This window comes from Ascaphus truei, chromosome 8 (genome assembly GCF_040206685.1).
Source record: "Ascaphus truei isolate aAscTru1 chromosome 8, aAscTru1.hap1, whole genome shotgun sequence".
NCBI lineage: Eukaryota > Metazoa > Chordata > Amphibia > Anura > Ascaphidae > Ascaphus > Ascaphus truei.
The window spans coordinates 27515460-27529437 of NC_134490.1; the positions used below are offsets into that span (position 1 = coordinate 27515460).

The 13978-nt window shown below is 41.5% G+C and overlaps 1 protein-coding gene across 2 annotated transcripts in view; it reads left to right on the forward strand.

Annotated features, from left to right (window-relative positions):
• Positions 1-1015: 1015 nt before the first annotated feature.
• The window catches only part of ANXA7 (annexin A7), a 32333-nt gene continuing 19370 nt past the window's right edge, over positions 1016-13978 (forward strand). For both annotated transcript variants that reach the window (XM_075610990.1, XM_075610991.1), the window contains exons 1-3: positions 1016-1176; positions 8927-8972; positions 9859-10069. In XM_075610990.1, coding sequence (XP_075467105.1) covers positions 8928-8972; positions 9859-10069 — 256 coding nt within the window. In that variant the 5' untranslated portion in view covers positions 1016-1176; position 8927. The remainder of the gene's footprint in view (positions 1177-8926; positions 8973-9858; positions 10070-13978) is intronic.

The window sequence follows — 13978 nt, forward strand, 5'->3', positions numbered from 1 at the left end:
CTAAAAATCAGGGAGTCTCCCTCATACATGTATGTTCCCTAGCAAGGACACAAACTCAGTGCCGTTTATAGGTTCTTGACTAAGAAAAAATAATTTCAGGTGAATATTAAAGCTGCAGTTCAGTCAATATCCTGCATGTATGTTTTTTTTAATAAATCAGTTCTGTAGTAAGAAAAAATACTTTTAGTATTTTCTGTTTTTAAAAAAACAACTTTGAAAGACCAATTTTCTTGTATTCTATTTTAACAACCATTTGCTAAGGCACTGCCCCTTCATGTCCTGTCACAAGCTCTGGCACACGCCTTTGTCAGCCCTTCCCTCTCTCTAGCACATCAGTGCAGGAGTGCTCATGAATATTCATGAGCTTCCACTGACTGACAGAAGCGGATGAAAAACATATCCCATATCTAAAGATGTCGCCAAATTTCGCCGATCAATACATGGAGAACTAATTGACTGGCAGCTATACAGTTCTTTAGGTAATTAGAGATTGCCCACATGAAATTATTGAATTAAAAAAAAAAAAGACTGAACTTTAGCTTTAAGCTAAACAGCAGGGAAACTCACAGAAGATGAATGACACATTACGAATCTGCTATTATTGTCAAGCATTATACTACTAATGGAACGAATTAGTGCTTTAATAATACTACTTTGGTAATGCAATAATTGGGTCTGGTTCCCAATGAACAAAACCTGCTGCTCGTGGCTTGCACAGGAAATAAATACGCTGACCACAGATATTGCACTTTAATGAGACACATTTGAATTGAGTGAGCCACCATGAGCCCACCAATGACCAACATTGGCGTTTCATTCTCAAATCAACCTTTCCCCCGTCCTCACAACTTCACCCACCCCCCACCAAAGGTTCCCGCGCTCTCCGGTTCCCATGGTTGCCACGCAGCAACATTCCAAGCGCGTGCGCCACCCCGCGGATACCGCAACCTGCCGCGCGCTCCCTTCCCTTGCCCCGCCCCTTTTACAGCCCCCCTTCTGCGCGTCGGTCGTATTCAGCAGTGTGACGTCACCGTCTCTTCCGGGTCTTGGCCGGTGTCAGCCCTTCCTCTTCTCTCCCCTCTGGGTATTCCGCGTTCGAGGCTTCCATTTTAGCAGCTGTGCTATTCACCCCTCCCAGTCGCCCTCTCCTCACACCGCAGGTCTCCTCCGGACGAGGTGAGTAAGAGTCGTGCTGCAGTTCCGCTGGTATGAGGGGGTGGAGGGAGGCTCTGTCGGGGGTTGGGGGGTAGCACTCTTTTATACCGCAGCAGGTATCTGATTTGGCAGCCGAAGCACAGCAGTGAGATCCAAACTTTACTGCGTGTATGTGTATATATCCCCTCCTACACACAGGGAAAGGGCTGGCATCCCACACGTTACAAGAAGGAGAGACCATCACGTGTGGCGAGGTGGAATAATACCATCGGTCGCTAACGATGTGGAAGGAATGGCAGTGCTTGGGCGTGTGTGGAAGTCCCATGTTTGTTCCCATGTCACTTCTCATGCACAGTAGAGAGTAACCACACCCAAACAATAGGTTATTTCCAAGCTGAGTGCGGTTACAATCTACAAAACATTTATTGTCATTCCCTTTCTGTATCTAAAGGTGCTGTTAAAACAGGGTCATTGGTTATGTATATTGAAAAAGTGTCAATGTCTTTAAATAGGCTGGACGTTTTTCATCTTTCTCTTAAAGTGTGGATCTCGTTTGCTGAAGTTTTAATAAGGTGACCAGGGTTATGGATGTCAAATAACCCACAAAAAGGCATAGGGCAAGGAAGAGAAACAGAAGTTATTTTATTTATAAAATGTTTTACCAGGAAGTAATACGTTGTTACCACCTCGTTTTCAAATATGTCCTGGGCATGATCACGAAGACAAATACATAATTACTAATAGTTACATAAGTCATACAAGACATTGCATGCACAGTTAGATAATATATATATGCGTATGTAACAGTTACAGACCAGATTAAAATGAGGCAGCTTTAGTTTTGAAACAATTTAGGCTGAGTCCGCGCTGGCGTTCAAAGCATGCGAGCCGGGTGTCCTGCGTCTGCTCGCCCGCGGAGGGGGGGGAGGAAGGGGAAAGGGGGGGAGCGGCATTGCCGAATAGTTGAGCGAGCGGGAAAGTTACATTTTTTTTATTTACCTGAGCGCCGGTGAGCGTGTGCACGCGCATACCCGCGGGCGCTTCGCGTGAGCAGGGACTTGCGCATCTATATATATGTCACCTCGCTAAGCACCGCCCGCTCAGCGCCAGCGGGGACTCAGCCTTAGGGCTGGGACCCGCGGCGCGGGTGACCGCACGAGTGTTCCCCACCAGTAGGGGAATCCTCCCGAGCCGCTCCCAGTCCCCCCTCGCTGCACAGCTCACTACACGCTGTGACGCGTCAGCCGCCAGGGGATTCAAGAGAATTGTAATCCCAAGCGGCGACGCGTCACGTGGTGTGGCTGTGAGCCAATGAGGAGGGGACGCTTCGGGGAGCGGGGAGGAGAGTGTGGGGGGAAAGCAGCGATTTAAAATAAACTGCAACACCAAAGAAGTCCCCCCTGCTCCCTCCCACAGACTCTCTCCTCTTGGGGGGGGGTGCTCCGATCCCCCGGGCTCCGATTCAACCCCCCACCCACCCCTGTGTGTATTTGTGCGTGAGTGCCTGTCTGTGTGAGCGGCTGAACAGTTGAGGGGCTGAGGGGCGGTGCATGACTGCACCCTCCACCCCCCGTCATGGCTGCGCCCCCCCGACCCGTTTGGCCACGTCCCCCCCCCGCTCGCAAAAATTATCCCTTTGGACCGGAAAAAGCCCCAAGTGCCTCTCCACGCACCGCCTGTCTGCAGTGCGGGCGCGTGGTCTGAGGCAGCAGACTGGTGGTGGCTGTGAGAGTCTCCGGTAGATTGTTCCAGTTTTGGGGTGCACGCTAAGAGGAGCAGCCGGATACTTTGCTGAGCCTTGGGACCATGAACAGACTTTCTGAGTCAGATCTCAGATAAGTGCTGCATATGGAAGGGCTGAGGAGCTTGTTCAGATAGTTATAGCATAACGTGTCAGAATTATATCTTTACAATGTAATATTCCTTTTTATTTTAAACTTCAGTTGTCTTTTAACCTATTAAATATATTAGCCATTTGTAAATAAATCCATCTGTAAGGCAGCCAATCTGCTGTTTTATCGCAAAATACTTGCATACCTTTGAAATTGCAGACCAAACGCTATCAAAATCAGATTTTTTTTTTTTCCAGTCAGGTTTTCAATGTTTCGCATCTTCCAGTGGGACTTATTTATTTTAAATCTTGCCTGCTCAAGCCTAATAAATGCATGTCATAACCAACTAAGGCCCATGTTGACGAAACAGTGGTAAGCTTTTCTCCCATTCCAAAGAAAAGCTTGGCACCCTTTAGTGAATATGGGCCCAAAAAGGCATGATACAATAAAAACAAATACAGTAAAACAAAACCTGAGAAGAAAAAGATGATCAGTAATTCAATACAGTTCCCAAATTCCTTTTAAACTTCAGCACTAACATTCTACTTTAAACCTGTCAACTTAAAACATGGCTGGAGGGAGAACAGCAGAAGGACCGCTGAAAGGATGAAATTAAAAACCGCTACAGATGTAAACAATTAATGTTGTGTTCAGGAAGAGAAAGAAAAGGCAAATTCAGAAAGAACTATAAAAGTGGTTTGGGGATTTTAAAGCCACTTTGCCATTTCAATTTAGGGACACAATGATTTGTTGATGAACCAAGAAATGTACACTTTGCATGTGGCTTGAACAAGTAAACAACATATTTGAGCAAATCTCGATAATCTAGTTGTTTAGAAGGGCAAAGTTGTGTATACAGTTGTATAGTGTTACGTGAGATGTAGTGCATATATAATGTTGCCAAAATAAGTGATTGTTATTCACACTTGCTGAACAGTGTCAAGCAATATAGCCAACATTATCTTCTGCATATACCAACCAGTTTGTTAAAGGTCTTCAGGAGGACCTGATGCGGCTGGTTGAGACACAAAAATGCATTCCCACCTGCAGCAGGGACGGAGAAAAGAGGACATTTATAGATAGAGATATTAACATTCAAAGGGGCATGTTATGCCAGTCCTAAGAATGTTTATCAATGTTCTAAGGAGAAGCTTAAGGTTAAATGGCAGGAACTAAATATAGAACCCTGATGAATCCACAAGTGGTGTCCAAGTGTTTATAGTGATGGCCAGAAATAGATGCAAATTTAAACCCCACTGATAAGTCGCCATGGGATCTGCTGAGGGTTGATAAGAGCAGTAGCACTTCTATTTTGTAAAATATGGTCCCTAATGTCCAATGCCTTTGCAAAAGCAAGATAGATTGCATTTGATCACTTTCCTTGCTCAATGCGTGGCCAGATTCAGATATCTAATATTTCCAATATATTGAAATGATTACTTAAGGAAAGGAATATGTTTTTATGCAAAGCTTATTTTTCTCTCCCCCCTTCAGTATAGGCCACTTGTTTGTAGGCTTTGTGAAGGGGAAGAGATTATCAGGCTTTTAAATGATTCTGATGGAGTGTTTTGAATTCAAAGTTCAATGCATTAACAGCATATTTCTCTCTCTGTGGTATATTCAGTACGTTTCTGGGATATATTCAGTATGCTGTGCAATTACTGAACATTTAAGTTTTATGGTTAATTTCACAGTTTAGTGCTATATTTCCTGTTTATCTTCATTAGGCATTCGACCACTGATTCTGGACAACTTCTCGTATAACTACTGTATTGAGCATTACTACTAAAACTAGTAACGACGGTAGCAGATCCTAATACCGCATCTTCACACCCACAGTAATGGTAGTCAGCACTAGTTTTTAAAGCCTTTTTCTGCCATGTTGGTTAGTGAATGCCTCTTTCCCTGGTATACTACATTTCTGTGTTTTTATAGCTATGTTGGAGATAGTGAAGTTGGTCAAGGAAGAGATGGCAGGCAATAGCATGATACAGTATTCCATTGAAAAACAATCTTTTAATGGGTGAGGAGCATATGTTCTGGAAACCACCCCTATTCTTCCTGCTCCAGTCCCAACACCCCCATGCTTCATAATTTTGCAGGGGAGGGCAGAGTACTGGAGCTCTTCTGCCTTCTGATCTCCAATTCCTCACTGAGTGGCGCATCACTGACTTAACCAGTCACTCGCCGGCACAGCTGGGCACAGCTTGCCTGGTCCTGCTTTGATGTTGCGCTAGTGAAGCAGGATTGGTCACGATAGTGACTAACAGGTCAGTCAGCGCTGCAACTCTGGTGCAGGTGGACTTATGCTGTGCACTTCTTTTTCAAAACTTCAGCACAACTATTGTATATCTACTTCAATTAGATATACACCATATAAAATTGGTCGTTTAAGTACCAGCTGATAGGCTCTGTCTTGACGTAGTTGCAGGCTTAACATGTTTTGGCCAAATGGTTAGCTAAATGCTACCCATACTTTATGAGCATAAAAAACATTTGAATAAAATAATATGCCATATTGGATGTGCATTGGGACTATTGTATATCCCCTTCAGTGCCCGGTGAGCCTGCAAACATTGTAGCTTTTCTATTACTGGAGGGGATTGTGAAAACTACGTCTGTTGGCAGAGTAATTACGTTTCTGTTGTAAAACCAACCTTATTATTTAATGGATGTTCAGGATTACACAAGAGAAAAAGGGAAGTGGCAGATTAAACCAAAGTTGATGTATATGATGAGTCAAAGACAGGAGTCCCTCCTTAAAACTGTTGTAGTTGCTCTACTTCTGTAAGACCTCGCATATAGTGTGCGTGCGCGACGGAGCACATGGCGTCGCGTGCGGCTGTTGGCGGAGCGATCTGTGGACTTAGATCCATAGCAACGGTGGTGTGACCGTGATGTCACGAGGCTGGTTCATCCTCATTGGCTCAACCACTTTCGTGACTCGGCCGTCGCGCGCTAAAACAAATTCTCTTGTCTCCTGAAAATGCTGTGGCGCTTAATCGCACGCGGCCTGGCTGCTGGCACTATGGACATGGCCCAATAATTCGGGGCACATCCCGTGCTGATGCAGGTTATCGCACCTGATTCAGCGTTAACTCGCATTGCCTTAAATGGTAGTTAATGCCAAAATGGGTGCAATAACGTGTACTGACGCTTGATGCATGTATGCCCTAGTTTTATATTATTGGGATGAACGTGAGAAGGCAGAGTACATGGAAGAGGGTTAAAAGGAAAAAAATAATAATAGAAATCAGAGTAGGTATGATTTTTAGACTGACAACACTCAAAAGACCTGGCATCCAAGTTCATGACCTTGGTAGGTTATACAGTCAAATCTAAGGTTTAGTCTTCTTTCGGTATTTTTTATTTCCATTTGTGATATTGCATAAAATGGAGAAGCCAATGTGCTGGACATTTGTATAGTTATAGCCCTCCTCCCTTCTTTGTTGGCTCTAATGGACAGTGTGGGCTAGGGCAGTGGTGCGCAAACTGGGGGGGGGTTGGGGTGTTTCAGTTACAGAGGCCCACACTTCCCCAAAGGCATGTAAATTAAATGCCAGGGATCGTGCGAGGCCTCTGTAACGTTACTTACCTTAACAGCGATACGTTGTCATGGTGACGTCACATTACACTGCAGAGACATTTAACGCCAGAGCAGGGGGTGGGGGCGCAGGGAGAGTTTGCGCTCCCCTGGGCAAGAGATTAAGTAATTATTTGGCTTCCAAGCATTCAGGGATCATGATGAAAAGAATCTTCCTTACTGCTCACTTCTCCCTTAATCAATGTTTGTTTTTCTTTGTTTAATAAAATAATAATTTAAAAAAAATGGTTTTTAAACCACCTGAACATCTGTAGAGGTGATCGTCACGGTAATGAATGCCTACTCTGTTCCATTGGGAACACTGAAATATTTAGATTATTCCAATTCGAGAACTAAAATAAATTGAAAACATTTTCTCTATTTTGGAAATTTTAAGTATTTGTATTTAAGGAAGACTAAACATTATTATTATTATTATTATTATTTTTAAATGCAAATAGGCAGGCATTGCACATTTTTAAGCTTAATAAAAAATGTTATTCTTAATTGACCTTTGGTTAAAAGTATATATGTGGAGAAGTTGCATAAAATAGCCGTAGGATAGGTGGATGTAAAACCCAGATTGCACTACATTTGTACTTTATTTGCTTTCAATCGGTTACGGGTGTTGAAAAATGGTCATCAATTTCTCATGGAAAAAGGTTCTACCTGTCTAACCTGTAGCACAAGTATGTGTGTGTATATATGGATATGATTTTTATTTTTTCTATAGTCTAAATGATTTAAAACTCTGGCCATGGCTGGGGGAGATTATCGTTGGTGTACTGGGGAAACTATCTAGGATAAGTGGGAGGATGCTGGGAATATTATCTGGGGTGGTGGGTGGGGGGAGAATGCTCGTGGGAATATCTGGGGGAAATGGGTGGGAGGCTATCAAAGGGTTGGAGGCTGGGAAATTGTTTTTTATGGTGGAGGGGTGGGGGGGCGGGGGGGGGGGGGGTTGAGATAATCCAGGAGGTGGGAGAGGTCTGGCTGTGGGCTGGAAGAGCAGGGGATAGACTGCCTTTTGGGCATATTTTGAATTATTACAATGTAACCAGATTCTTATGTGATGCATACGTACTAATCTAAATTGCATTTTTGCAATTCACAGTTATACATTTTTGGCTGAACAAATGACCATGTCCTAACAAATTAAAAATGTATTTAAGATATATTTAGACTATTTGGTTAACTTTCTCTCTTCTGCTTAAACATCAGTAAAATTATACCACCAGATGCACCTATAAAAGCAAATAGCTATGTCCAATAAACCCTTTAAAGATGGCAAAGATTCAACGTGTCACAATTATTACCATATTGAAAAGAATTACTTTCCTTTCTTAGCAAAGTATTATTACCAGTTCTTCCAACAAAATGTTGAACATTAGTTGTGTTTCATATTTTTTCGTGTAGTTTTTTATTTATTTTTTACATTTCTTAACTATTGTTTTGCATGACAAAAGTTTGTTGTATGCAGAAATGGGTTTACATATTGAAATATTAAAATGAACTACGTATTGCAGTCTTGCAAAATGCAATTATAGAAATACATTCACATGAATACTTTAAAAAATGCATTAAATATTTGTAGTAATTGAAATACATTATTTTGCTTTGAACTCTGCTCACAATCTATTTGTAAGTATTGTACGTGTATTCTGTTTCCTATTGACCACATTATATATTAAGAGTTGAAAAAGTTCAGCTTCGTTTAAATTTTTTTTTAAATAAAATAATGAATTGCTGCTGGTCATAAGAATATCAGCCTTTAGAACTCCCACTACCCTTCAGCAATTTCACACATTTAGAATAGCAACAGCTATGCTATCTTAACTATCATTGCCAGTCAGGAGATTGGGGAGGGTGTTTTGTTTTTTTTCATATAGAATTTCTGTCATGAAAGTTACTGTGATCTAGTATTTATAATTTAGAAAAAGGCATTATGAAATCATTTAGGAAAACTATATATTCTACATTTTTTGGGTTAGTGGAACAATATTCTGCCTTTAAAAAAAACCAACAAGTTTTAACCCCCTTGTTGAGGCTAGAGGGGCCAACACATTGTGAAAGGGTTAAACTGATTAATTTTGTTATCCAAAGCATGTGTGCCCCAGGCCCCAGTCCTCATACCACTTTAAAGTTACAATATATTGCAAATGTAGATAATAACGAAGAAGTGAGACCTTGACCAACAGTCTCCAAGGTATTGGCAATTGCATCATTCTGTAGTTCTTCTTACCAAACGGCACATTCTCCACTCTATGCCTGCAGGGGGTTGTGACCTTTCTGGTGTTTGAACTTGTTTGAACATAGAACTAATGACAAGTCCTTTTTTTTGTTTGTTTTCCTGTAGAATGGCGTACCCGTATTCAGGCTTCCCAGGCTACCCTGGGTATCCGGTAAGTATTTTAATTTATGGCAACTGTATGTTCTACAGTAATATTCAATGATGCAAAATCTCCAGATCTGCAATATATATTGTATAACCAGGAGTCAAACTCCAACTATTTAACACATTTGCACAGCCATTTTACCAGACTGAATCTGGATCAAACAGATTGCTGTTTTTTTCCTTAAATGTATTCTTGTTTTGTTGTATTTGGTTTCCCAGATCTGCAGATTTGCTTCGTGTTTCCATTGTGCAAGAAATATTTTGCTTGGCACTTATACGAAGTCCTTTGAACTTTAAACAGAAGCTGACCAAGAAAAAATCACTTTAAAAAAATAAAAAAAATAAAAAATTTGAAGCCATCATAAACTCATTTTTTTTTGCAATTGCTTTCAGCTTCACATTGCAGAATTGGTGGCCAAACTCAAACTGATGTATCTACAGAGAAACTAAACAGTTGTTTGAGTGGGTCTTCTGATTCTGCATATTCCTTGTCAGGCTTGGACATAACAGCTGTTTAATACGGAGGGGGGCAAGTTTTAGGGAATTCACATCATAAAGGCGACAGGAAGCTGTGCAGTCACCTGCTAACGTAGTTGCATTCGCATGTCACTACACCGAATCTTTGTCTGCTGCTTAACTATGACTGGACAGTACAAACATACTCCATGGATGTTAGAGGCTGAACTTTTCTTAGTCTTCTAATTTAATATTTGCTCTAAATTATACATGACATTTCAGCTTTTTAACTACCAAATATTCAAATATTCTTGATGGATATTAACTTTCTGATCTAAATGTTTGGTTGTAAACCTTTTTGTATATTTAATATACCACCTGCATTGTTTACGACGGCAAATGTTCACACACTCCTTCATACATGTTATGATTTGTAGGGAACGGATCCTTCATATCCACCCGGTGGCCAGCAGGCTTTCCCTGGTGGAGGTGGTCAGCAGGCTTTCCCCGGTGGAGGATTTCCACCTGTTGGAGGGGGTGCTTATCCACCAGCAGCTGGTGGTGGTTATCCAGCAGCAGGGGGATACCCTGCTCCTGGTGGCTATCCTGGAGCATGTCCACCCGGAGGGATGCCCTCCTATCCTGGAGGTAAGTGACTTACCCACTGATGCCAATCTGCTCCACCCCATTTTTTAAAATGTTTTTATAATAAGTTTGGGTACTACGTCACTTCTAGCAGATGATTATGGGGCATGTAAAACGTGTGTGGTAGAAACCTTGTGACATTTGGTGAGTGGCACAACGGCCACACAATCATTAGCTCTTATGGTGTTCCTCAAACATGGCAATGCCACCTTGGGTTTAGGTCCATATTTTTACGGAATGTTCCTCTTCCATAAGACCCCTTATGGTCCATTCACTGGATTGGGTGCTGAAATTTGGGCACTGAAATATGTGCAATGTGGTAAATAATTTGCCTTAAAGTCAAATGCAACATTTAACAAAGACGGGAAGAAGTCACAAAACATGTGAACCAGGCAATTGGGAATTGCAACCTTTCTGTCAGGACAAACTGTAAATCGTTATACATATTAACTGATCAATGATATGCTATTTCTTCATTAGTCTTTCAGTCTTTTGTCCTGAAGAGATGGCTCATGGTTTGCATGAGTATTGGGGTGCACTAAATGTTTTTTTTTATTAACTACATCTTACATTTCTGTAATACACTTCTCCCTACAAAGAAATGGGAGTAAAAAAAGACTAACAATCAAAGTGCAGGTCTCCTCTAAGACAGAGATACAAATCGGAGATCTGCTCACAAGTTCATAATGTAATTTCCATTTAATGTGGCAGACAAAAACAGCGGAAAGACAATGTTTCTGGGACCTGGTGAAAGGTCGATCATATGGAACCTGAAACGTTGTCTTTCCACTGTTCTTGGCGGTCACATTAAATGGAGAACTTCATTATGAACTTGTGAGTAGGTCTCTACTTTGTATCACTTAGAGGAGACCTGCACATTGACGAAATTGTTTGTCTATGTTGTGTTGGCTGCACAAGCAGGATCCTCCTCGCCTGAAACTTTCCCCGCACTTTGGAATTGTACTATAGTTAAAATAGTATGGACATTAAGCTTTCATGTCTTGATCCAAATAAACGTATTCATTGTAAAACGTTTCAAGGCAATATCATATTTTTATTTATTTTTTCTTTTTGGATTCGCCACTTCAGAATTCTGAAGCAACGACAAAAGTAGATTGGCACAAATTCTGAGCTTGTAGCACGTGTTAATTATATAGTCCAAAGTAGATCGCAGTTAAAATATTTCTACAAAACTTTACATCGAATGTAACGGGTGTTATTAAACCTTAAAAATGTTGACGGAAACCTTTTTGACATTAACTTTTTTTTACAATAAATGGTAATGTTGTACACCCTATACTGTTGGTAAATCATACTTTTAATTGCCCAGATTATTAATGTAGAGTACTGAATTGTATTGCATGTTTGGTTTTTCTGGATAATACAATGCTTTGTCTGTAATTCGAAGACTAGTTAAACCAAGTTGACCAGTTATTTGGTTAACAAAGCAGAAGTGTCCGTTTTGATTGACTTCTGATCTGCTATCTTTAACAGATAGCATGCACATGATTGGAAAGCATTACATTGCTAGCTAAGGCCCCGCTCCCTCAGTCAGCGCGCCCGCACTGCAGACAGGCGGCACGCTGACAGGCAATTGACCGCTACCCCCCCCCCTGGGGATGGCTGCAGCGGAACTCAGATTCAGGGAGCGGGAGATACAAATTTTCTGCCTCTAGCTGGGCGCACCTCCCTCCTCCCGAGCCGGCCAAAAGTTAACCACAAAAAACCCAAGACACACACAGCTTCCCTCCCTGCTCCCCTGCACACGCACGCACGCACACACACGCGCGTGCACTCACACACCGGCAAATACACACACGGGGGGGGGGGGGGGGGGGGTGAATCGGAACGGGGAGCAGAGTGGGGAAATCGGAATGGGGGGCGGGGGATCGGAGCAGAGAGGGAACACGGATTGGCTCCCTTGCGTGTCACATGATGCGACACTCTCCGAAACTACAAGCTCCTTGTAGCTCTGGCTGGCTGACGCGTCACAGCACGCAGTCAGCCACGCCGGAAGGAGCCAGTGGGGACCTCCAGAACGGAGGCAAGCAGCTGGTGGCCCGGGGCTGCGTGCGCCGCCGGCTGCAGTGGGACCAAGGCCTTAGACAGTCCAATGTAGGAGGGAAACAAATCGGGTAATCACTAATTGGCTTCCTTAGAAATTACATTACCATTAAAGTAACGGTTTTTCTAATTGACCGCATTCTCCGGTAACGATGGATTCAAGGATAACAAAAATTTTACATTTGTGCTTGATTGTTGATGGCTTCATAATTACTTTGCAAGCATAGAATAGATTTTGGAGGACTGATGGTTTCATCACCTAAAAACAGATAAAAATGGCAGAAACTCTGCAAATAATTTGTTTACCATGAAGATATTGAAAGTTTAAACAATTAATTGCAAATGCTGGTCTGATTTCTCAATTGGCTACATTTTATCTGTTAAATGTGCCACTGTCCTTAGTTCACTTTCGTACTAAGCAGGACTGCCCCTTTAAACAGTCTCTTAGGCCACGTTTATAGTGCCAGCGGCGCGCCCGATGTCGCCAGTGACGTCACGAAGGGGGTGGGCAGAGTGCAGTAGGCGCTCTGATTGATTGGTGTAGAGACAGTCACATGTAGCCACTGTCTCTCCCAAAATCAAATTCTTCTGACTTCAAAAATTTTTTGCAGCTCCGTTGCGGTCGCGCTTACTATAAGCGCATGCAATGGATCCAATGTATTTGTTTTGGCGTCGCTGGGCACTATAAACACAGCCTTGGGAACAAAGGACACCTCAGACTGGTATGTTTTAATGGTTTAAATATAGATGTTTTATGCCATAGTAACCAAATAATGTGGATTGTTTTTTACTATCCTTTCAGAAGACTGTTTTGTGAACGGTTTTTAGTAGGCATATGTCCTCATCTTGTTTAATCCAATTGCATTCCCTTTTTGGCACAGAGATGATGATAATTTTTGTTTCATAATGACTTTTTCATATAGTGCTTCTCTTCCCAATGGGGCTGAAAGTGCTTCACTGTTACATTATAGTGCGCAGTACTCTGCACAGGAATTTTACAGGCACATCCCTGCCCAGATGAGGTTACAACCTGTTTTTGGTGCCTGAGGCACAAGGCGATAATGTGACTTGCCCAAGGTGACAGGGAGCCGGTTCCCCTGCTTCAAACGGAGTGTCATTGTTTACATAGCCGGTGCCTTTCCTCACTGACCCACTCCTTCAGATAAATGAGGAGAATAATTACCAGGTCACATTAAAAATACAGAAAATAGAAACTTATTTTTTTACACGAAGCAAATAAGATAAATAACTAAAAAAAAAATTGTGTGGTCAGTGCAAGGAAGCATGTTGCATTGGGTAGTTGATTAAACAAAAATGTTCTTGACGTATGTGGGACAGACTACCCCTTTAACTGATCAATATATAACATTTTTTTTTCTTTAGAGGGTTATTCCTTCTAAGACCCATGTGTACTAAAGGTAGTGCCATATTCAATAGGTTAAATATAAGCAATTTATAGGAATTTTACACAAATCTGATAAATATAGGTATTTTTCCATGTAATTTTTATTTGGATACCTCCATATTCAGTAAAACATTATTTACATTTCACTTAATCTTTTTTTGCAATGAGGCTTTTTTTGTAAACGGTGTCTAAATACTAATAAATTGTTGATGCAGACTTAACCTTTTTTTGTTACTAAAAATTCAGTCACTTCCAGATTAGAGAAAATAGAAGCTTTATTTTTTTTTATATACAAGGAACAAATAAGAACTCTAAGGGCGATTTTTAAATCTAAAGAATTTGATTACACTGACAAATTGTGTTTAAAGTCTTATGTTAAATAGCATTTAAATACTTGAGATTCTTTACAAAAAATGTTCTAATCATGTTGATGTTGATTTTTA